General features: G+C 44.5%; 1 protein-coding gene and 1 long non-coding RNA gene across 4 annotated transcripts in view; one reads left to right on the top strand and one right to left on the bottom strand.

Moving 5' to 3' along the window:
• Positions 1-16837, bottom strand: part of LOC139059395 (uncharacterized) — a 90271-nt gene extending 73434 nt beyond the window's left edge. The window contains exon 1 of the long non-coding RNA XR_011514136.1: positions 16709-16837. This is a non-coding gene — a long non-coding RNA (uncharacterized lncRNA). The remainder of the gene's footprint in view (positions 1-16708) is intronic.
• Positions 1-24635, top strand: part of LOC135900015 (uncharacterized) — a 193094-nt gene that overhangs the window by 64160 nt on the left and 104299 nt on the right. For all 3 annotated transcript variants that reach the window (XR_011514135.1, XR_010563769.1, XM_070537765.1), the window contains one exon: positions 6553-6713. Coding sequence is in view for 1 of the 3 variants with exons in the window: in XM_070537765.1 (XP_070393866.1) it covers positions 6553-6713 (161 nt within the window). In the remaining 2 variants the exon portion in view is untranslated. The remainder of the gene's footprint in view (positions 1-6552; positions 6714-24635) is intronic.

Raw genomic sequence — 24635 nt, 5'->3', positions numbered from 1 at the left:
TGTCCTGCCTCCTCAGTGCGAATCAAGAGTGCGCATCACGCATGTACATTTCTGCGTTGGCCAGCATTGTCAATGTGTTTAAAAGACGAAGCTTACTATAGAGGGCTCAAATGAAAGTAAGCGTCGGTAGAAAAAAAGAGAGTGGGGCAGCTCAATATGTTTCTGCCAGCGCCCTCTTGTGTATTTGATGCGGAGCCTGGGACCCCTTTGTAAGCAAACTGCAAGTCCAATGCCCAGTGGGTATTAATAGAAGCGAAGATTTAGTGAGCTGGCAACGCAAAATGGCATGCCACGATAAGAAAAAAAAGTCGCCATTTTGCCCAAAAGGCGAAGCGTCGATGGCGATAGCAAATTTGTAAACAGCTATACGAAGTAAGGATAGTAGTTTTATCGGCCGTACGAGATTGTAAATTTCTCTCATTAACTAAATTAACAACCATGGTTTCACGCGCGCACAAGCAAGCATGAACACATCTCACTCGATGACCGCGGAAACTCGCTGCCAAACGCTGGAGTGAGGAAGCGCGGCAGCAGCGAATTCACTTTATAGGGCGCGCGCGGTCGTACACGGCCGCGCCATACGCAGCCGCCATAGGACCGCCTCCCCTAGTCTCCCTCAGTGCGTTGCGCGCGACGGAAGACGGCGCGCTTCCTCCCCGCCTGCCCGCTCTCCTTCCTTGCGTGCGAGTTTGAGTCGCCATCGCCGACTCACCCTCACACGTTTTCACTTGCACACACACCATAAGGGTGGCGGGGACGATGTTATCCCCCTTGGACTTATACGCTGAAGAGCAAAGGCAAATTTTATTCAGGAGCAATAATTCCGAGCGATCACTTTCAGTGATATTATTACCTTGGTGAAATTTTGCGTTACTCAGCACCGGAGGCGCCGAACTAAATGGCCCAAAGTTTCCATGACACTGTGACAAGGTGGCGAGCGTGGCACAGTGCCAGAAACGCTGTTCCCCTTGGTGCCGAGTAGCGCGGAACGTCGTGAAAGCTATTGCATATATGAGAGTGCCATTAAATCATTTTAGTTTCTCCATAAACGTGTTAATATTTTGCTGATTACCGGGTTGCCAAAGCCGTGGGTGGCAGTAGCAGAACTGGTGGGCATATCTTGTAACGTTTTGTCCAAGTACAATGTGCAAGTTTTTTTGTGTGTGTGTGTCACGTCAGAGTTATCATAAAAGAAATATTCGCAAATGTACTGCACGTCAAAGACTATGTTGCTACCAACGCTTAACACCAGTGGCAGATTGGAATATTAAGGTCGCTGCAGTAATAGATTTCCGTACTCTCTGGTTAGACACCGCGTCCCCAGAGCTCGCTACGAGCATTGTTGCTGCCCTGCACATGTCCGTGAACCCGGTACTCCGCGAAGGTTAAGAAGTTTTACGGACGAACTCCAACTCTCTATTATTGGGGCTTGTGTAGCGACAGCTTCTGCGCTGCAAGCCATACGACAACGACACGCCTAGCAAAAATGCGTAGTGGTAGGCAAAGCAAAGCTTCGATTTAATGATAAATAAAGACGTCCAGCTGGAAAACCTCTTTAATAGAACTCGCTCCACGCAGAGTGGGAATGGTGAAATTGTTTGTCTATGTTTGTGCTTCTGAAACTCAAGGATGAATCTAAATTTCTTTCACTATTTGCGCCTGTAAACGACACATGATACTGCACATAGATGTACTACGTTCGCTCTTATCGCCTCGCCGCTCACTTTTGGCTTGTTGTTTGCTGTGCAATATCACGAATGCAGGTAACTCAAACCTGGAATGCAGGTAGTAGTAGTAGTAGTAGTAGTAGTAGTGTTTCCGTGATATAGAACGATACGCTGCTTTATTTTTGCGGGCCCTGAAGAAACCTCGCGATTTAGAAAAAGAAAAGGGGGTTGTGGGATGTCATTATATGCCTGCGCTCATGAATGCCGTGCGGTCAAAGGCATTTCCTATGCACGATGCCCGCATGCTCGTCAAAATCAGTTGGGGTTGGCTTTGCTATCCTATTTAAATTAGACAGCCTGACCTAGGTCCTGTGGTCCATCTGTAAGGAGTTCTCATACTTTCCATCCTACCTTGTCCTCCCATCCGTGCCAGTGAGAGCGAACGCACACTGAGTACGCAGTACTGACGAATGGGTAGCGCCTAGCATGATATGAAAAAATGACAAAGGTAGCCTTCAAGCACTGTTCACGCGCCACTAATACGAATGAACCCAATGTCAAGTACGGTCTGCGATGCCGGCATTTTTACACTTTGTGTAGCGCAAAGCTTACGTGAACCTTTAGCTACGTGCAGGCGATGTCAGAGTCGCTTAAGCTCGATGTGCTTGCAGACCCAGAAACTGTTTCGCTTGCCTATCGTGGTGTGATGAAGAGCAGCGAAGACATGGCCCGGTGCGTTATTCGCATGTCCCCCCGCCTCCCCCCCCCCCCCCCCCCCCCATCACCCCGTCCGTTATGGTCGTTAGACAAACAACACTAAGGGATCGATGTCCTGCAATTCCTCCAGGGTACCATGGATACCAAGATCAGTAATGCGCCACCTATGTTGGCATCCTAGCACGTTATTGAGGCGTAGGTTAGCCACTGCAACTGCCAACAAGCGTACGCACTGTTTCTTCAAGGTGTGGGCACATGCAGGAGCACGTAGGCGGACATGTAGGTATTGGAGGTAGTCATTACGTGGCACAAAGCACATTTGTCGAGGTGCCGCATAGGTTTACTGACAGAGGCTAGGTGCTTTACGAATGGTTGTACGTTTTTACCACTATTTGTGAACGATGCAACGAAATATTGATCGCACTTTCATGACTGGATCAACACGATGGGAGTAACATACAGAAAAAAAGAGACTACAACATACAGGTGGTACGCTAGGTAGCAACTGACCTCACCTGAATTGGTTTCATTTGAAAAGAACACCAAGCTATAACCAGGAAGCATAATTGAGAAGTATCAACCAGCACTGCTGACATAAACGTAGTAGTAGATCGCGCGGTATACTTATATGGTTCCGCAGGAAGTCGAGACATGTTTTAATGGGAAATGCTCGGCAAGTAGGAGAGTATCGCAATCACTTAGAACTTCAAAGTTCAGAAACCTAATATGTTCACTTCTGAGTTAGATTCTTTTTTACTGTGCTTTGGTGAGAATATTTACCACATGCAGCAGTAGCTTCAACTCCGAATGCCCCAAAAAATTAGGGGTCCCGGAACGCTTCTCAAGATAACTTGTGGTCGCCGATCAAAGAATGTAAGTTTATCATGCTGACGGAACCCGTTGACTTACAATAGAAATGAACGCTGCCTACCTGGAGTGCCTAACATGAATTCCAGTCAAAATTAGACACGCTAGAAAAAATATAAAAAAGTGAGTTAATAATAAAGGAAGAGAGTTCGGTTTCCGTACCACGTATTTTAACATCGGTTTCTTTGTGCCACTTGCTCCTAAGTCACTGCTAATACGCTACGCTTGAGCTAGAAGAGCAATATATTGCCTGTTTATTTATCTGTGCATATGAATACAGCATGGCATGCGCTATTCAGGTAGTGTTTGAAAAGAGAAGTCGAGAAATGCGCAGATATACGTAGCAGACCACTCAATTAAAAAGCTGAGAAATGAACAGTCTCGAAAATGAAGCGAATAAGAATAGGAAACATGGTAGCTACCTCGAAAGTACAGAAAACAGTATTTGAGTTCGAAGTTTTCCACGCTTGTTCTATGGCCTTACGTTTTTTTTTTTCAGTTCTATTGAGTTTGCGATCACAAAGCTTGCGGTTCTGTTTTGCTACAAATACTGCCAAAAGACAGACGGGAATAAGTTAACGAAAATTGGCGGTCATATTGTCGATTAAGGTTTCGTTAGAGAAACAAGCTATATGTGTGTGAATTGCAGGAGAAAGCGCGCCTATCGAGTCAACGCGCATTCACGTTGACTTGATGCGCTTCGACGTGTCCTTCAGTTTCACTGTCGTTGCGACAAATGCAATAGAGGTCAATATAACAAGATGTGAACAGAGGGCCCGCTGCAATGCAACATAAACCGACGCAGAATGAAGAACCAAGAACGTAGGAAATGGCCGTGAACTCGGCATGCGACGCGCTCAAGTTCCGCAGCAACGATGGCGGTGGTGTCTCCAGTTACACAATCATCTTTGGATGGCAATGCCTCAGGAGAGTTCAGTCGGAACGCGATCTCCCCGTTCGTCTACTGCTTATTTCTTGCGTACCTTTGGGAAAAAAAGCTGGCAAGATCAAACTGAAGACAAAAGAATGCGCATTGGATGTTATTTTGTTTCTGTACGTTCGTTCTTCCTCGCCGTTCACGACTGGGAAATATCGCTCGGAAGAAGGAAATGACGGCACCTTCATGGAAACGTGGTGAGCAAATAACAGCCGGTGGAGACTTTGATCAAAAGCCAATGTGAAATCGAGCTGCGCGAGTGACAACAAAACAGCCGCGAAGCATAGTGAACACAAATAGATGACCGGACAGAGGGGTCGAAGCTCGAGAGGCGTGGCAGAAATATGGCCGGCATGAGAGAGGAAATTACGAAAGAAAATAAAGTGCACGGCTTCCGGTTCAGAATAGGGGAAAAAGGGTGAAAGTCGGCAAAAGGGCAAGAGGTCGACTGCTCCTTTTATTCTTTCTTCGTAATCTCTGAGGGACGATTAATGGAACGCGAAGCAACAAAGTAGAACTGGCATCAGTTTCTTATGGAGCAACTTTTATCCAGCCGTGCCGTGACTCTGCTTCTGCTTTCAGGCATCAAATGTAACTTTCACTGAGTAAGATAGACAAGAGTGGCCACTCGACTAATAAGGCGTTCCAGCTTGCACCTCGGCAAGACGAATGCTTTGTTCTGCGAATAATAGATGGTACGGAAACTTGTTACTATGGGCAAATTTCTTGTAAACAAGAAACCTATGACATCGCTAAGGCGCAGGCGCATTCGCAAAATGAGATAAGAAACATTTTTTGCTATTTCTCGTTGAACCACTTGAATTCCTGGTCGCATCAATCTGCAACTTAGCTTGTTTTCCTGCACGCAGATTAAAGGCTTAGGACCTTCTTTGGAAGTCCTGGTGCTTCTGTGAGACGATTATTTCATATGTAATCTTGAAGCCTGTATGTTGTATGATGGAACCATTCAGGAGATAAGGAATAGCCGGTGCCTTAAATTGTGCGTCAACATCTCCTTATATCATATCAATAAAAAAAAAGGCTTAGGACCAATGCAATAAACTGCTGTGATCGAATCTGTACCCGTTGCAGTCGTAATCGAATAACGCGCCGCATAGATATTTCGTGTTAAGCAGCGATAACTTCGGAATCAAGAGAGGGAGGAGAGTCCCTTTTAAAGTCATAAAAGAGAGGGGTGAATAGAGGCAGAAAGCATGGTGTAATACTACGCACCTTTTATCGCTGAGAAATTAGCCGCGCCAAATGCTTTGCAAGATAGAAGAATCGACGCCCCTGTCTATAGCTTATTTCGTGGTCAGGGCCGCCGTGGTAGAATAGCAGGAGGTGGCCAAACGGTGCCGCTACTCCCATGGGCCACGCATTGCCCGACGGCTCTGGAGTTGCCTCGGCTTTGCTTAACGTTAACGTAGCAGCAGGGGTAGCACCGCTACGCCGGGCTTGAAAGTGCGTATCTAGCGGGCGTCGCGAACATTCGAACTGTATTTTTACGTTTGGGACTTTTGAGGAAGAGCTTCGCGTAACGGTGCCATATACACCAGAGAGGTCTTCAATAACACTGAATTGTTACCGTTGCTTAAAATTGACTTTTCGCGTGGATTTACGCTTGCGGCGTGACTTCAGACGCGTAGTTTATTCCTTGTTTATTTGAGTTTTATTTATTTATTTTGCCGGATACAAATTGGTTCTGAGAACTATATGGTGACTAATGAGTATTCTGAGTATTAACTATACATAATGAGTAATTATATACATAGTCCTATGAATTACGTTTGAAACGAATATATTTTTGATAAGTTCCCGATCAAGTACATCTGCTTCTTCTTCATCAATACAATAATTATAAAAAAAATCCTTTATTAGCATGTACGACCATGCTGAAAGAGTATTTACTGTCTTCCCAGGACTACTGTTCGTGTATTGTACATATTAAAGAAATTAAATTATGGGGTTTTACGCGCCAAAACGACTTTCTGTTTATGAGGCACGTCGTAGTGGCGGACTCTGGAGATTTCGACCACCTGGAGTTCTTTAACGTGCACCTAAATCTAAGTACACGGCTGTTTTCTCATTATGCCTCGATCGAAATGGGACCGCGTGGCCGGTATTCGATCCCACGACCCCGTGCTCAGCAACCCAACACCATAGCCACTGAGCAACCACGGCGGGTATGTATGATATATATATATATATATATATATATATATATATATATATATATATATATATATATATATATATATATATATATATATATATAATTACTATTATTATTCATAATATTCGCTTCTTCATCCAATCTTACACTCTGGTGTCAAGTTATTGCTACTACTGTCTGCATCACAGGGCTGCAAGCCGGTTCTGGACGAAGCGCGCTTCACCAGCTGGCATCCCGGACTGCTACCCTCAACACAGCATGCGGAAGCCATACAAGCCAGCCATCGACAGCGCACCTTGGGCACGACATCGCATCGGGGAGGGCACGCTCACGCTGGTTCATATTACAGGTCAGTTACCTGAATAATGCGACGTGTGTTAGGAGCAGTAACCGCCGCTTATGGAGGGTGTCGTGCCCTGTAGAGATTCACGATTTGTTAACCTTGTTCTTGCTGTTGTAATCCAGCATTCAAAGTGCTTTACGTGCCCTTGTGCTCATACTTTCTGGAGACGTTGAACCAAACCCTGGTCCAATGTCCAAAATTGAAGCTGATGCATTTACCCAGGTTCTAGAATCCACTCGAAAGCTTGAAAATGGTCCCGCTGCTTTAATTGCAGAACTGAAGGAGACGAAACAAAAGCAGGAGGCAGAAGAAAACGAAGTGAAGCAGCTCAGCACGGAAATCATAAAATTATAATCCACCATTAGAGACTTTTAGCTTGTACGCTATTCCGGTAAACGGGAGCGGTTTGGACGGATTACCGGATGGTCGGGGCGTAAACGTGAGTGGTGAAGCCGCCTGGTGCTGTAGAGCTCAACCAGACAAACGCATAGCTAAAACTGCCGTAACTCACCATATCCTGCTTCGCCACTCGTGCAAATTTTTGGCAGCGGCGTAATTGTGAATACGATTACACCAGTGTCGAAAATTTACCCCAGCAGCTAAGCAGAATACAGTAATTAGCTCTGTGTTTGTGTGGTTGAGCTTTGCGCCACCAGCTGGCGCCACCGATCGGGCCGCTCACCTTGACGCCCCCGCTAAACCGGAAAACCGCCCGCGCTTGCCCGAATACCGGACACGCTTAACGTCCCTATTGCTTCGCATTGCGCAGCCGAAGCCGAGAGAACTGCTGAGGTTATAAGCCATGTTTCCAAGCAATTGGCAGTAATATCTTCAAGATGTAATGGCGCTGAAAATGGACTGCACCGCTCGAATCTCTTGTTTTTTGGAATAGATGATGATCCCAAAGAAAATTGGGCTGCGTCCGACCAGAAGATTATCAAGTTTTGTTCAGAATAATTTGGCGTTACCGCGACAGCTGAAAAATTCGAGCGCGTGCGCCGTTTGAGCAAACATTCGCAAGAAAAGCGAGGGCCAGTTACAGCAAAGGTGACTTTCTTCGAAGAGAAAGAGCGTATCTTAGCTTCAGCGTTTAAACTTAAGGGACCCACGTCTTCAATCCGCGAGGATTTTTCACCCGCAGCGAGACAAGCGAAATGGAAATTAATTGGTTTTGCTAAGAATAAAAACAAGACGCTTAAGTTGCGTGTCGAGCGAATGCGCATAAACTCTGAGACTTATACCTACGATGTTGCAACTGATGCAGTTGTCATGGTCAACAGATAGCTCCCACGCAATACGCATGTGCCCAATCACCAAACCTAATCAAACGCTTACTTCCTCAACCTTATCATTATCGTTTGCTAACATCCGTAGTATTACGTCAAAGTACGATTTTGCTTCTTCTTTTCTTGACGACTGCAATTCAGATGCTCTTGCTTTTACCGAAACCTGGTTAAACTCTGGAATAACTGACAACAAAATTTTCCCCGGTAACACAACATATACAGGCGCGACCGTAGTAAGAAAAAAGGGGGCGTTGTCATGATAGGAATTAAAAAGAATATCACATCTCTTGTTGTTAAAACCCATACTAACCTCGAAATCATTTCCGTGGCCTGCTCTGCATCAACCGGGAATGTACTGCTCGGTAACTGTTACCATGCGCCAGATTCTCATTTTTCCTTCCTAACTGCATTACATGACGGTATTAATGAGGTAATTGGTTTTTGTGAGGCAGATATAATGTACCTATTCGGAGATTTCAATCTTCCTTTAATTGACTGGGTTAATTTATCATCATCGTGTCATATGTGCATGCACAAGCTTTATTACCTTAACATTAGATTTTAACCTATTTCAAGTAGTTAATCAAGTGACTCGTAATTCCATTCTTTTAGATCTCATTCTACCAAAAGCTCCAGAAGCTGTCAAACACATAACTTAGATGGATTCAATGATCGCCAGCTACTTCAAGTGGCCATCGGTATTCTGCGCACGTCCGCTGGTTTCATAACAAAGCAAATTATAGATACAGTAAAAGTAACTATAGTATCCTTACCTCAGAACTAGACATTTTTTGATGGTGTATTGGAGCCATCTTTTTAAAGCAGATTGATCAATAAAAACTGTGTTCTGTTCAGAGATAAGTTGTCTGCAGTAAATAATAAGCACATCCCTCTTATTAGTATCGTTAACGATAATTCCAGTTCATGGATTACTAAAACTCTTCAAAGAATGTTAATCTCGGCACCAGTTTAGACATGAAATTCACGATCAGCTCACGTGCGAAATCGTGGAACTTGTCCATCACTTAAGAGAATAAGGCCATGATATGTATTTACAATGGATACCAGGTCATTGCGGTATCATCGGAAATGATGACGCAGATAAGGCAGCTCGGACGTCAAACCAAGAAAACCGCTGCGTCCCTATTCCTCTCTGCAGGACTAACGTGGTGAGACAACTTCGAATTCTAGCACGCACGATCTCCTTAGCAGAGTGGAATACTGCACATACAAGGCGCACAAGACTGCCCAGACTAAACCCGTCACGGCAACTCAGACCTCCGGTCGGTCTGCACCGACGCGAAGAATCTCTTCTGTGTCTGTTGTGGCTTGGAGTTGCCTTCAAGAATGCCTACTCAGCACTAATTGGGATGGCTGATAGTCCTGCGTGTGATGTTTGCGGATGCGAGGAGAACATTGACTACTTATTGTGCCATTGTCCTCAATTTCAAGCACCAAGACGATCTTTGTTCAAAACATTGAGGAAATTAGATGATCGTCCTTTGAGTGAACAGACAGGACTAGAGCACCCTCTCTAATCGATCATCGGCTCAGAAGGCCGTGAAGGTACTTTTGTGCTTCCTCAGAACGTCTGGTTTGCTCGAGCGGCTCTAACTCAAGCACTGTCCGTACACGTCTCTACACCTTCTCTCTTCCTTCTCTCTCTTCCCCCTCTCCCTTCTCCCAGCGTAGGGTAGCCAACCTGATTCTTGACTGGTTAACATCCCTGCCTTCCTCTATTCCTCTCTCTCTCTCTCTTCACAAAATGAGAAACAAGAAAAAACGCCTATATCAAAACGCGAAGCGCGTACAAAGAACATTGACTTGGGATAAATCTACCAGATCTACAGATAATCCTTACAAGTAATCCAATAAAGTTCTGGAACATAGTTAACCCTAGTAACAGGTGCAGTAGTATTTCATTGCATGATAAAAACAGCTCACCTATTCCTGACTATCAATAACCGACCGCATTTAACTAATTTTTCACATCCTTCTTTACAAGGGAAGATAGTTCTAACAAACCTTTTGCGCCTCATTTCAATTTCCAGTACATGGCTCCCATCATTATCACTTTAGAAGGCACTATCACTTTAAAAGGCGTAGTCGATCTTATAGACAACCTTAAGATGTATTCATCCACTGGCATAGATGGTCTAAATTGTAAAATACTAAAAAACAAAACACTAGTATCGAGCAATATACTGCTATGCCTATTAAACCAATCCCTTACAACTAATGTGCTTCCTACAGACTGGAGAATAGGAAAAGCAGTGCCTGCCTTTAAGAAAGGTAACAAGAGTTTTAGTGAAAATTGCCGTCCTATATCACTCACGTGCATTTACTGCAAAATGTTAGAACACATTATTGCATCCCACATATATTCTCATCTTCAATATAATACTCGAAACATCATAGTTTCGTAAAAGGATTTTGCTTCGAAACCCAACTACTAGCGTTCACGTCAGACTTGCACTTCGATATGAACAGAAATAAACAAATTCAGTGCACCTTCCTGGACTTCTCGAAAGCATTCTATCGTGTAGCCCATAGTCGCCTGATATCAAAGCTCTCTGCAGTTAAACTTGACTCACTGACCCTATTTATGGATTAGTAATTTTCTTTCTAATGGCGAACAGTTCACTGTTGGTAACTTTTCCTCTGCCCAGTCTGACGTCACCCCAAGGCAGTAAAACGACTTACTGAATGATATCTTCAGTACAATTATTTGCTGCCGACTGCATTATATACCGTTCGATTAACTGTTCTGCTGAACACGTGGCACTCCAAAATGACCTTGAACATATCAGTGTGTTACGTGGCTCACGTCCCTAAACGTGTCGAAGTGCAAAGCCAGCTTCCTTTTCTCGAAAAACTGTTAACTCTCACTTTTCTTATCATTTGCACTGTAACATAGTTGACCACATCACAGAATATAAGTACTTAGGAGTAGTGCTAATGACATCACTTCAATTTCCGCTAACGCCTCCACATTATTAGGATTTCTCTGCCGCAACTTAAGAACTGCGCTTTCACCATTCTGAAAACTAGCTTACATAGCTATTGTTCGACCACTAATTATCTACTCCCCTTGTATACGATCTCCGCCTCAAAAATACCTCATCGAACACCTGGAGAGCATCCAGAATAGAGCGAACCATTTCATTAAAAACAGTTATAGTAACCAGTGAAGTGTCCCCCACATTAAAGTCCATCTTTCCTTGCAACCACTAACTAATCGCCGTTATATTTCCCTTCTATTATTATTTCATAGATTCATTGACGCAGGTGGCCTGTCCTTATCAAAACTGAAAAAGGCATCCTCGAGGTCACAAACACTGACTAACAAGTTCAGCTACACCCGAATTTGTGACAATACACACGCTTTTAACTTTTCAGCTTTGCCCCGTGCAGTCCGTTTATGAAACGCTCTACCACACAAAATCGCTTGCCAATCGAAACCCAGTGCATTTCGCCATCTTCTAATCTATCAACGTGCCGTTTCAACCGTCTAACACGTCTTGCCGTCTTATAATTTCTTTCCTAAATTTCTCTACAAGCTAATAAAAGAATTGAAGTGATCCCAATTTTTTACGATAGTTATTACTGTATGCATGCAAACACGTTTATGATGCTATTATGCTATTATGTTATTGCGTTTACTTTTGTTTGTTATTGCTCCTCATATTGTATTTGATAATGTCGCATTAATTTTCCATGTTGCGTGAATATTACTTTGATTGTACTGATGTTTTTTTTTCAATTTCTTACGAATATGTGATCGTATTTCCCCCCTTACACAATGCCTTCTCGAAGGCCTGTAGGGTACTTGTAAATAAATAAGTAAATAAATAAATAAATAGAAAAGTTCCGTAGAGAAATCGGCAGTTTCGAAGTACGTTACTGAAAGATGAAATCACTGGGAGAACAGGCCGATTTAAGAAAGCAAAGTTAATCGACGCTTTTTGCAACACCATGATGTTCCTTGTAGAAGCTTCAGAATGCGCGATCTGTCTGCAGTGTGCATCCCAAGGGAAGTCCACTGCGCCGCATCTACAACGGTCACTGCGCCTTCACTTTGTGTGTTTCACGCCGTTTCTCTTCGTTGTTGCTCGAAGTGACCGGCCAACACAGAACGGCGTCGACTCCCGTCGCTTGCTGCCTCCAGAATTTCTTAGGCCCGCGCACGTGTGCAATCGCAATCTAACGCTACTGGCGCGGGCGCCTGAACGGCCTCTCATGCAAGACCACCTCACCGAGTCTGGTGAAATAAGTGGGCGACTAGGGGCTGGACTTGTGAACTGCAAGACTCGTGGTGGCTTGGTGCATCTCATTCAATCAGTTTTAGAGCGCAGCTCTTTGGCGTCCGTTCCTGGGTTTCGCGTCGTCGTCGTCGTCGGCGTTGTCGGCGTTGTCGTCGGCCTCGTAACCAGCTCGCCGACGAATCTGCTGCTCCGCCGCCGCGCATGCGCGCTGTCGGCTCTCCGGGCGAGGGAGGATGATGGAAGGGAGGAGGAGAGACTGTGGAGGAGGGCTGGCTACACAAATGGCTCTTTGGCGTCCGTTCCTGGGTTTCGCGTCGTCGTCGGCGTCGGCGTTGTCGTCGGCCTCGTAACCAGCTCGCCGACGAATCTGCTCCGCCGCCGCGCATGCGCGCTGTCGGCTCTCCGGGCGAGGGAGGATGATGGAAGGGAGGAGGAGAGACTGTGGAGGAGGGCTGGCTACACAAATGGCTCTTTGGCGTCCGTTCCTGGGTTTCGCGTCGTCGTCGGCGTTATCGTCGGCCTCATAACCAGCTCCGCCCTCCTTTCATTCCCCCAGCGCTAGCAGCGACCGACTGATACCGCTTTCGTGAGTCCGCTACCGCACTCACGAAAGACGTCGTGCACTTCCTGCAACTCGCATTAACCGTCCATCGATCCACACCGATGTTAGTAGTGGGGGACTTTAATGTTGACATAAAGACAAACAGCAATTTCCTAACACTTATGCGGGAGAACATCCCGTTCCTCTCGCTCGTAACGCGTCCCACGGCTGTGACAACCTCGCGAGGCACTTGTATAGATATCGTCTTTGAGAATCAAGCATTGGTGTACCAAGTCGAACATATATCAGTCTATTTCTCCGACCACAAAGCTTCCTTCATGACTGTCAAGAGCTGTTAGTGGAGTCTTTGTTAAAGGAATACGTGTGAAAAATAAAAAAAAATTCTGTGATAGCGCATACATGTGTTGCTCGATTTCTTTGCCTCAATCTATCGAAAAGGTGAAACAGCTTATTTGCTGCGCTCAAATTTCGCATTAGGAAGTAACGTAATCGTCGGTAATTTTTTTTTCCCTGCTGCTCGTCACAGAGAGCGAGTTTCAAAAGAACTCAGAGAAACGGGATTCTTAGAAGCTAAGAATTGACAATGGGGTTGATAAGAGCACGTTAGAGTTTGTATGCTCAGATCACCAGGAAACGATTACGACTAATTTGCTGCACTGCTACCTATCAATGACAACGTGCCAGTACGCAAAAGAAGAAAATCGAAACGTGGAGGAAAAGTCTAAAATCTAAGGAAGGTGTCAAGACTGGTTTGAACTGCTTCGAAACGAAATGCGTTGGAGACTTCAGCTTTATGTACTTTCCTGCGTTCAATTGCGCCATCGTGCTGCATTTATTTAATTGCAGACTGCAACCTTGAAAAAAAGTATTCACTTTCTAGCATAGCATAACTGTATTCACAAGTTAACTGCCAGCAAAATTGTCTTGTTCCTTTAATTTTGCCGACTTTTCTTTTTCGATTATTTCGTAAGACTTAGTGCAATATTCACGTTGTCGTATCCAGTAGCATTCTACTTCGCTCTGCTTCGATGGCATGTACGTTTCTCGCTTTGAACAGACGCAGCATGGCTGTTTTTTTTTCTTTTTTTCATATTTTTGGGCCAAATTTTATAAGGCTCATTTCCCCTTCTAATCTCCTGGTCAATCCGGAGGTAATGGTGGCACAGCAACGTTGAAATTAATGAAAAATGTCAAAGATAATAAAAAATGAAATGAAACCTTACAAAATGCAGTCACTGCGCCGCGTTCGTGGGCCAGAATAGAAAAGCACGCTGTAACTTTATTTCACGAAAACAGCTGAGTCAGTTGATTCGATACATGGTATATTCTTCAAACACGGCTTGTTCCCTGCAGCGAACAAATAAACATACACACAAGTGATACTTATTTAGGTAAGTGTAACACAAAAATAATGTTAATAGCTCAAGCTGATTAAAAAAAATTCACGTTGGTCGCATTCGCTCAAGACGAAGTCCGTTATAAAACCTGAGCTTTTCGTGCCCATCTCACCATGATTGCGCGTCCGTTTGTTCGTATTTCTCGAGATAGATTGGCGAATATATGTGCATTAGCACTGGCCTAAAAATCCCTGGATATTGACCGAGAGAGTAACGCGAATCAACACATCTGTGTTCTGCCAAATCAATCGATATATCACGATATAAACCGTTACATATAATGTAGTTTTATAGGGATCTCTAAAGCTTACGTCTTAATGAAGAACCGCATTATATAGAACGGCCCGATATATTTTCTTAACGTGACTTGCCCCATCCTTATAAATTATGTATTCAGCATCGTATGTTTCAATTTATATCATCTTTGTCATCATCATGTTTTCAGCATCAGCCAATGTTTTGTCCACTGCAGGAGGGAGGCCTCTCTCTCCGACCTCCCATTACCCCTGTGTGGCGCCAACCTGATTCCAACTTGCACCTGCGAATTCCTTAAATTTCATCACCTCACCTTGTTTTTTGCCATCCTCGACAGCGTTTCTCTTCTCTTGGCACCCATTCTGTAACCCTAATGGTCCACCCGTTATCTAACTTACGCATTACATGGCCTGCCCAGCTCCAGTTTTTTTTTCTTAATGTCCATTGGAATATCAGCTATCCCCTTTTACTCCTTGAGCGATACCGCTCTCTCTCTGTCTCTTAACGTTACGCCTAAAATTCTTCGTGCCATTGCTCATTGCACGCTCTTTGACTTGTTCTAGAGCATCTTTGTCAATCTCCAAGTTTCGGCCCCATATATTACTAACGGAAGAATGCATTGATTGTACACCTTCCTTTTCATTGATAATGGTAAGCTTCTAGTGAGGACCTGCTAATCTCTGCCTTATACACTACAGCGCGTTTGTATTCTTCTGTGAAATTCCTTCTCATTATCAGGGTCCCTGGCTAGTCACTGACCAAGGTAAGCGTACTAATTCACATACTCTAGAAGCTGGCTGGCGACCCTGAACACTCGTTTCCTTTCCAGGCTATTAAGCACCATCTTTGTCTTCTGCGCATTGACCTCCAACACCACTCTTACAGTTTCTTTGTTAAGGTCCTCAATCATTTTTACAGCAAGAAATTTTGAGGTACAATGTAGCACTCGTGAACACATATATATTTTGCGTTTTCAAACAATATACTGCATGATACCTGTAAGTATAGTGTTAGCTCATCGCATAGTTTTAATACGTAAAAGATCCTTTATCTTTACTATTGAGTAGTTGATGCTTTTTGGGCGGACAACAGCTGAGTTAAAGCAGCCTCAAATTTCATGAGGTCATGGTTGGCCACAGCAATAAACGGATCACAAGTTGACGCGTTGTGCTTGAATACGAAATTTCAGAGGACAGCAGGGCGCTTTGGCTCAGGAAAACTGTTCAAGTCCGGAGCCTGGTGGAGTCTTGATCCGCAGTAACATAACTAGCGCCCTGTCCTCTGCTACCTTTTCTTTTCTTTAGTCCTGCTAGCGCTAGTAACTATGTCACGGCAAATGCATCAACACCAACTAGCCCAACTTTCTGCTGTAATTACTCTTGATCCGCAGTGTTGGCTGATCGTGGTTGCCTGCGATGACGTAGCCATCGGCCCTGCCTCCTGTGTGCTTTCTTCTACCTTCACATACAGCGTGTATGTGTAGGCTTGCTTTTTTCTCGTGCCATACGTATAAAAAAGAAAAAAAAAGAAATATTCATTTATTGGTTCGCTGAATTTGTGAACCTTACTATGCATGTGCTGACGGCTGCCGTGGTGTGCCCCTGCGATTATTTCTTCTTTTGTTCTTTATTTAATAGTTTGTACGTATGTCCTTGTCGTACTTTCTTCTCACTTTCACTTTATCACGTACCATTGAGCACTCAGTTCATATCTGCTATTCTTATTTTCTTCCGTGTTACGCACAACAATGTTTGCTATGATAATTTTCTACGTGTCTACAAAAGGGGCAAAAGTAATTCTCTAGCTATTTGTCAGTCAAACCAGTATGCCCAATTCATTACTACTTTGAAGCTCCTTCATGACTGGGCAGGTATGAGCAGCTCTAAGGGAAAATTTTCGCGTAATGTTTAAGGGACAAGCGCATTCGATAAGTGCGTAATTAAGGATTAGAGGTTACCAAGATAAATTTCAGTGTAACACATCTAATGAAACCCAATGAAATTTCTCGTTACACATGCAAGCTGCAAAATGCCGCCAGCCCTTCAGTCCCTTGAGTTGTTATCCAGCAAGTACTTTCAGTGAAATTGCTTCACCGACGCAACATTTACACGGAGACAGCGAGAACAGCGCAAGAACTTTCCCGGCCAGATCTAAGAAGCCAAAACAAACCCACCCGAAAGGGCAAACCGTTTTGTCGACTGTGACACAGCAAGAGATGAAACAAAGAGAAACTCACCGTGGCGTGCTCCTTCTACAGAGCTCGGTGCAGCCCTGTTTTCTTCCCACCCCCATTCGCTGAGGAAGGTGAGGATGCAGCGTGCTTATGGCAGACTAGGAGCGTGACGGGAATGTTATCCGGAACGCGAGCACATACAAGCCGGCGTGCACACTAACTGTGAGTAGCGCCGTCTGTCCGTTGGTGTCTGCTTCGGCGGCAGCTGTTGACGTGACGGATGTCGAGCTTTAGTGACAATGCGTAACCTTGGACGACCCCGCCGTGCTGTCAGAGGGCTTCTCGGGGAAAAGGGACTTCTTTTACTGCAGCACGAACGTTGCAACCGAATGGAACATATGCAACGGCGCTCTCTTTTTCCTGCAAGGTTTCTAAAACGCGGGAGAGATAAATTTTTCGCAGAGGCAGCAATCGGGAAAGATACCGCGTGTCACTGGGGATCAGCTTCGACCCTTCAAATATAACAAACGAGTATTCTAAGTAAAAGTGGTCTGAATTTGCGATATAAGAATATTTTCAAGAAAGAAATACACCCGTTTCCAAAAGGTGGGATATATCTATTTATCGAACTTAAACTGCGACTAGGTCCAAATTATTCCCGCATCACTAGCATGGCATACGTAAAGATTCACCGAGTGACGACCGCGATGTAAACGGCCTTCTGACGCAAACTGCACTGATCAGCAAAACCGGATGTTTTAGATCTTCCTGCGAGTGTTTTTACTCATCTTTGTAACGTCATCGTCATATCCGCCTTTAACTTGCCCACCCATCATTTGATGTTCCGCTGGGAAGTTTGAACTATAAATAAATAAATAAATAAATAAATAAATAAATAAATAAATAAATAAATAAATAAATGCAGAAAATTTCACGCCCCTTCCTCTTCATTTTGTTTCAAAGTATTTAATTACAAAATAATTATTGTGTAGTGTAGTGTGTAGTCTAGTGTGTAGAGTGTAGAATTCTTGTGATGGTGCGAGCGTTCATTCAATACCTTCAGTTCAATTTAGACCCTCGTATACCTTCACATTCAGCAGATAATGTGCTACATTATTCATGACGCAAACATATTCAGGACTAAGTAACTCGAGCTCAGTCAGTGTTACAGTACTTCAGACGCGTAAAGAAAATGAGAGGTGTTGTAGACACGCAATATATTCGTCCAAAAAAGCTCAAGCTCAGAGGTAACGTGAGGTGGGCGCTAAGGACTCTTCAGAATTTCAAATCGTCATACAGGATCACTGGGCCAACTCATCCCCTCGAGCCGATTACTCAGTTTACCGCGGCGCCAGCGGCACGGAATTTCTTAAGAAGGCGTAGTGTGCTCCAGAGCACATAAAAAGAAAGCATCATCAGGCATCAGTTATTTCTTCAGCTCTGAGATCATTCCCCCCCCCCCCCCCCCCCCCCTCAGAAACGGCCTCGTCTTCGCAGTGCTCACAACGCCTACTCCTCGTATTATCATATCGACCGGTGTGTCCTCCGAAATACCTGCCCAAACCCATCGCAACCACTCTCACTGTATGCGTGGAACTCGCAACACCGCACGAATTACGGACCCATGGTCATCAAGTACCCAAATGCCATAAATAGGACCCAAACATAGGGCACAAGCTGCCGGGCGCACAAAATATAGAACAAAGAGTACATACAAATGCAAAGTTCCAACAATTGAATTTGTGCTCTGGCGTACGCTAAGCCCTTTGGGTATACTTTTCTAAAACTCCCTTATAGGGTTTTTCACAAATACCCCAACCCATCCACCTCCTAAGCATCTTTCGCTTTCAGCTAAAGACCAAATATCCTGTGTACGCCTTTTGCGTTTTTCCGTGCTCTTTTTGCGGCCTTTTGTATACGCCTGACGCTTTGCGTCTCTTATTCGCTAAAAGAAATGTTGCACGGTAGCAATGTTGTTAACGCATCCGGCTACCAACTTCGCATCGCCGCAGTGGCATGTGTTCGATTTTAGGTGGAAGTGATGGGCAGACTTTTTGTATTTCGCCATGATGTTGTGGGCGAGGCCCAGACCATCTTGGCGGAACGTCCACGTTCCATCGGAACGTGGACTGGAAGACGGCAACACAAAGACGATGGACATACATAGTGAACTGGGCTTCGAGTATTTAGCCGTTATAGCTTATAACATGGGAACGGTTAACTTTCGTAAGTTAAGCATTGTGAGATGAGCGAACGCCGTAAGCGGCAAAATAATTTCTCTGTGTCCTTTTAGCGTATTACACTATGATCATTCTTCTTCTCTGGGGAGTGCCCGTTGGCTGAACCTCAATGTGATGTGTGTCGGGAAAGCTAGTCAACAGATGCGAAAGTTGCTGGGAGTTCTGTCCTTAAAGATGGTCATGCCTATTTTAAATCGACAACAAGTACAATTCTTGATTATCAAAACAGTGCAACGGTATAGAAAATTGGGACGAAATATTCAATAATTAGTTGGAAAATAGTACTTTTATGTGCAGCTGGCAAACGTTTTGTAGAATACACGCAACAGAAATCAGAATGTGAAGTTTTGAAATAATTTATGACAATTTAGAGCTCGATTTTGGATATTGTTAATCTTTTTGAAAGGAGGTAGGATGGTTGGTGATATCGACAAGTGTTACGCAAATAGTACTCCCGTTAAGGCCTTGCCATGTTCCGGATGCAAGAGGCCGACTCAGCTAACGTAAGACCATACAGCTTTTTTAAATTCGACCCTGACCTGCTGTCACTATAGCAACACTATTTTGCCCTATGTAGAGTGCTTTTTCTCCGTCTTTGTGATGCGTGCGTAGATGCTAAATGGCACCGCGTTATTCCTTTTTATTCACTGATGCACATCACTACAACTTCTGTTACGTTTCTTGACAAAAAGAAATAATCTTTATAGAGACCACTGATTTTTAACGTCCAAAAGTTTCACGGTCTAGAGAGTAACAACCGTTCGGACGTCCAGCAGAGGAGCTCGCTTCTCAGGCCGATCGAAAGCAATACGACATCACACTTTGATAGCTTTGTTTTCGCGAATGGTTTCCTCGAGCGCGATGGGGGATCGTCGTTCGGAGCGCGCGTTCGGTTGCGCCGCCCTCGATTGTCCCAGGCCGTGCCGACTTCTTGAGCCGCGCTAAGTCGGCGCGGCGTGGCCAATCGCGCGCGGTGCAACCGAACGCGTGCACCGAACAACGACCCCCTATCGCTTCCCGTGTGACCTTCCTGTTCTCAACTCACAAGCCCTCTGATCAAAGCCTTCTTTGGTGATTTCTAAACTTACTTTTTGCTGCCCTCTTGATGCGACATGTTTATTAAATATTGTAAGCCCCTGGCTCTTCTATTTGACGAGTTTATAACTTAAGCATTTGATGGTGCGTGAAAACAAGGCGGAATCTCTTGTTAGATGGTAAAATTAGGTATTTAATGCATGCGTTGGGGCAGGTTAGCATTCGTTCTCGGTTATTCTTCTTTTTTCCCATTTACCTGCATTACTATCATTGTCTTAGAAGCTTCCTAATTGTTTCCCTTGTCAAATGTTATGATAATATCTTAGACGCCCCGCCTGTTTCTGCTGATAGTCAGGATTGTTATGAAATTCTTTTGTAACTGTTCTATTGTTTTCGCGTGATGTTGCTGCAGCGCTTTGCGCTGACGCTATAGGCGATTCTCGGAAAACCTACGTCGGCTACGTTGGGTTCGGGGAATGTCGCTCTTTAAGAAGTATCCAGAATATGAATCCCATAGTGCGCAAATGTGCTGCCTAGTATCCTGGCATAAAAAAATTTCCTAGCCTTGCTTCGCAAAAACTGTTCATATTTCTTGCAGTAAAATCACGCACATCATTTGTGGTTACAACAGGAAGAAGGAATAAATGTTGCCTCCATTTACCACAAACACATTTTGACGCCACAAGCCTGTCAGCAGCGTATATTCTAAATTAAAAGTTTGAAATTTTTTACTGTACGGCTCTCTGCCGACCATGCAATGAAATTTCGGACACGTGCGCCTCTTCCAATAAGCTGATCGAAGGCGAAAGCCGGAGCGCATACACATTTTGACGTAGTTATATGAAGCTGCTTATGAACTAGGCGTAGCAGGTTCGCTAAACTAATGCACGCTGCACTAGGATAAAAACATAAAGCTTCTAAAAAGAAACACACACACACACACACACACACACACACACACACACACACGCACGCACACACGCACGCACACACACACACACACGCACACGCACACACATACACACAGACACACACACAGGCACAAACACACACACACACACACACACACACATATGTATATATATATATATATATATATATATATATATATATATATATATATATATATAAAATATGTGTGTGTGTGTGTGTGTGTGTGTGTGTGTGTGTGTGTGTGTGTGTGTGTGTGTGTGTATCAGACTCGGGACATCCTTTTTCTCCTTCAGTGATTTATACTGTAGTACGAAATTGCCTATTATCATATCGTATGCGTTATTTTCATACACGATGTGAAAATACTGTGAGCATAATTGACGACTTGCTTGATGTAGGCATGTGCACTTTTTGGTAGTATAATCCGCCATGTGAAGCTCATCGATTTTGCTATCACCGACGTTAATCTAACTCAGTGAGAACACAGTGTTCTCAGAAGTATGTGCTGTCAGGATTGGGGGCTCAATCCCATCGTCCGTGGTCCTTTGCCAAGATTGGAGTACGGCATGAATTCGAAGGTAGCTGGCCCATGCCGTCGTCCAACTTATTTACGCTGAGATCGTTGATGAAGTGAAGAACTGTTTCTCATCGAGAACGAGGAAAAAGGGTTTATTTACAGAAATTAAATCAGTCTAACATGACTGCTTGAGAAAAGTGTCTCAGTCTAACATGACTGCTCAAGAGAAGTGACCTCAGCATTCGCACAACCACAGTTTTTATACACTCGATCCGCCGGTCCTACGACGCGGCGACTGTTCGTTTACTCATCACCAACTCGCCGCTGCTCTGCAGATCAGTTTACGTACACAAAGGCAACCGCGCTCTGAGGCCCGACGACGGCGTTGGCGGGGTGCCGTTCCGGGAACCATCGGCGCCGATCGAGGGTCGCTCGTTGTTCCGTACCACGCCGAAGCGTGAGACACGCCAAAATACGTCGTCCCCACGGGAGCTTGTCCATGCGTGTCAAATCAGCTCCGCGTTGGGGAACTCCGGAATCATTGTTCACACACGCCGAACTAGTTCCGTCACAATGCCGATGGGGCGGGTGGAAGGCGGCGGATTCCAGCGCAAAGGCCGCTTCTTTGAACGCCTCCCAGCTGCAGCGACGGAGAGGGAGAGGTGCGCGTCGTGTCGCCCTGTCGTAACTGTGTGGCAATCTTGTTTCGCAGCTCGCCATTCTTGACAGTGCTTGCAATAATTAAAGTAAAACTCGTTACCTGAGTCAGAAATTTCATGAGACAATTTTCCTTTGGCTCAACTGGCATTGGATAAGCCAAGCTTAGGTTGCGCAGTAGCTCAAGTGCCATGTAAGACAGAGTAAATAATTCAGTAAAGTTCATCTTGTGTCGTCTTTGTCTGTTTATTTTATCGCTTTGGTTTATTTCTTTATCTTCTCCTTCCTTTAAAGCAGGCAGGGAATTTAGGTGAAATGCAACTGTTCACTCATGATGGCGATCAGCTCACTACTGGAAACACGCGGTAAAACAACAACAGCAACAATAAAACAACAACCAGGAGGTAACAAGACAAAACGCTGTCTTCCAACTCAATTTTATTGGAAGACAGAGGCAGGAGGTGTACACAGAAGATAAGAACAAAAAGCTTTGTCTGTTTCTTTTTATTCTTGTTTTACTTTTTTGCGTAATAAGGCCTTAACTGGCCAATAAAATTTAGTTGGAAGACAGCGCTGTGCCCTTGTTACCTTTTCTAAGCTTTTTTTGTCCTTTGTTGGCGTGGTGTCCTCGTCGCCATCGCGATTCCTTCTTTTCTTTTATGTGCCAAAATGCTTTCCATACTCTGCAAACCTCCTGCTACATTTTTTTTTCACTTAAAGTGGGAACTATATGCCGTAAACTATAAGAAATTCAAGAATTAAGTTGAGACGACGAAACTCTGAGAGTCACTGACAAAAATATGGGCGTGGCACAGAACGCCTGATACATACCCTTCTAGTACCCGAACATTCTTATTCGTATTTTTATTTGTGGTTTACACAGTATCCAAGAAGAAATAGAGTTCACGTTCCAGTACTCAAATCCGAGACTTGTCATCACGAAAAATCCTGATAATCACTGCTAATGAAAAGAAAAATAGGCGTAAGCGAAAGAAGCTGTAAAAGTTGAATCATTGTAGCATACGCTGAAGAGGATGAAGGCGAAAGCCTGACCGCTCAAGAGACATTCATTACTTTATTTGACATTTTCATTATAATGCGTTGCTACATTCTAATACTTCTTTTCTCCCACCAGAGGTCGTGGGTTCGAACGCCTCAATTAAGGCTACCATAACTGTGCCTTAAATAACTTATAGGCTTTTGATTTAACACCAGGGCGTTATGATAGTTGTGGGCAGCTGGGCCGGCGGCTTCCGTCGGATGACGCCGCAAATGCATGCTGCTGGCCGAGCGATGCCGTGGAAATAAAGAACGCACTGCCACTTCCCTGTCACCAGCCAGAGCCGCTGCAATCCCTGTCACCGACGCTGCAATCTACAAACTTCACGTGGTTCTTTTCACAATCAGGTTTTTTAGTTCCTTTAGAGATACGGCTGCACAACAACATCGGTGTGGTTTATAAGATTCCCTTGTCATGTGACAAAGTATATGTAGGGCAGTCAGGCCGCTGTGTTAACGAGCGCCTTAGAGAACATGAGCGATCCGTACCAACAGGCACAGGTTCCCATTTGGCGCAGCATTGTAAAACATGCGAGTGCAAACCCATGTTTCGTGATACCACGATTTTGAAAAAGAGCCGTGACACCACCGGCCGAGAGTTATCGGAAGCATTTTTCATTCAGTCATTGGGGTCACCGTGCATTAGTGTGCCTTCCTTAACCTTGTACAGCGCTGAATTTGTTTTTTTGGATTCTGTCGCATGAGTGTGCTCTTGGGATCGCATGTTGGTGGCTCCAGCGCATGGTACTCACTGCGCATGTTCCTCTGGTTTGAGTGGTCTTAAAGGAGTGAGGCAATAAAATGATGTCAATTGAGAGTAGCGCCTTGTCCTGGTCGTCTTCCCTGTGTCTGTCGTTTTGCGCTAAACAAAGTATTCATGGATTCGCACCAACAAGCCCGCCAACGCATTGTGCTGAACCACTTTACTTGTCGGGAAGTAGAAAAGGAGGAGCTGCCAAACCCCGTGATTGTCAAGTAAGTAGGCATATGGACACTGCCATTAACCTGTATGTTAGAAAATAATCAGACATTTTAACGAAGACGCAGTGATACCAAAATCAAATCCAAGCAACTGCTATTAGTCGAGCCATGCAAGTACGCTGGACTGCCATCGTTCATCATACTGAGTGCGTGGTCGGAAGAAAATTCCACAAATTCCAATTTCCGGCCCTTGAAATCTGTTCTGGAGCTTCCCCAAAACAAATAATGAGCGATAAAGTCGCCAAATATATTTCAGTGTCCAAAGATTCGCCGTCAAGAGGTCTCCCAGTTGGTCGCCGTTAAACTGACTATATGGGGAGATGTAGGTGCCGATAAGCGTGAAGGCCACTTTATTCTTTGTAATGCGGAGACACACGTATTGGTTTCCATCATGAGGCTGCACCGAGTGGGGAATGTAGGTTAGTTCCGTGCGGATGTAAACGATTACCTTGATGGATGCCCCGCAGATCGTCGACATAAAGGTTTCGTATACAGAGAGCTTTAGTGCTATTGAAAAGTTTGGTTCACATATTACCACTATAGGAAATCGGTTGGTAAAAAAGTACTG

Source organism: Dermacentor albipictus, chromosome 4 (assembly GCF_038994185.2).
Source record: "Dermacentor albipictus isolate Rhodes 1998 colony chromosome 4, USDA_Dalb.pri_finalv2, whole genome shotgun sequence".
NCBI lineage: Eukaryota > Metazoa > Arthropoda > Arachnida > Ixodida > Ixodidae > Dermacentor > Dermacentor albipictus.
Note: the sequence above shows the minus strand (reverse complement) of the source record. Positions and strands in the feature narration are given on the sequence as shown.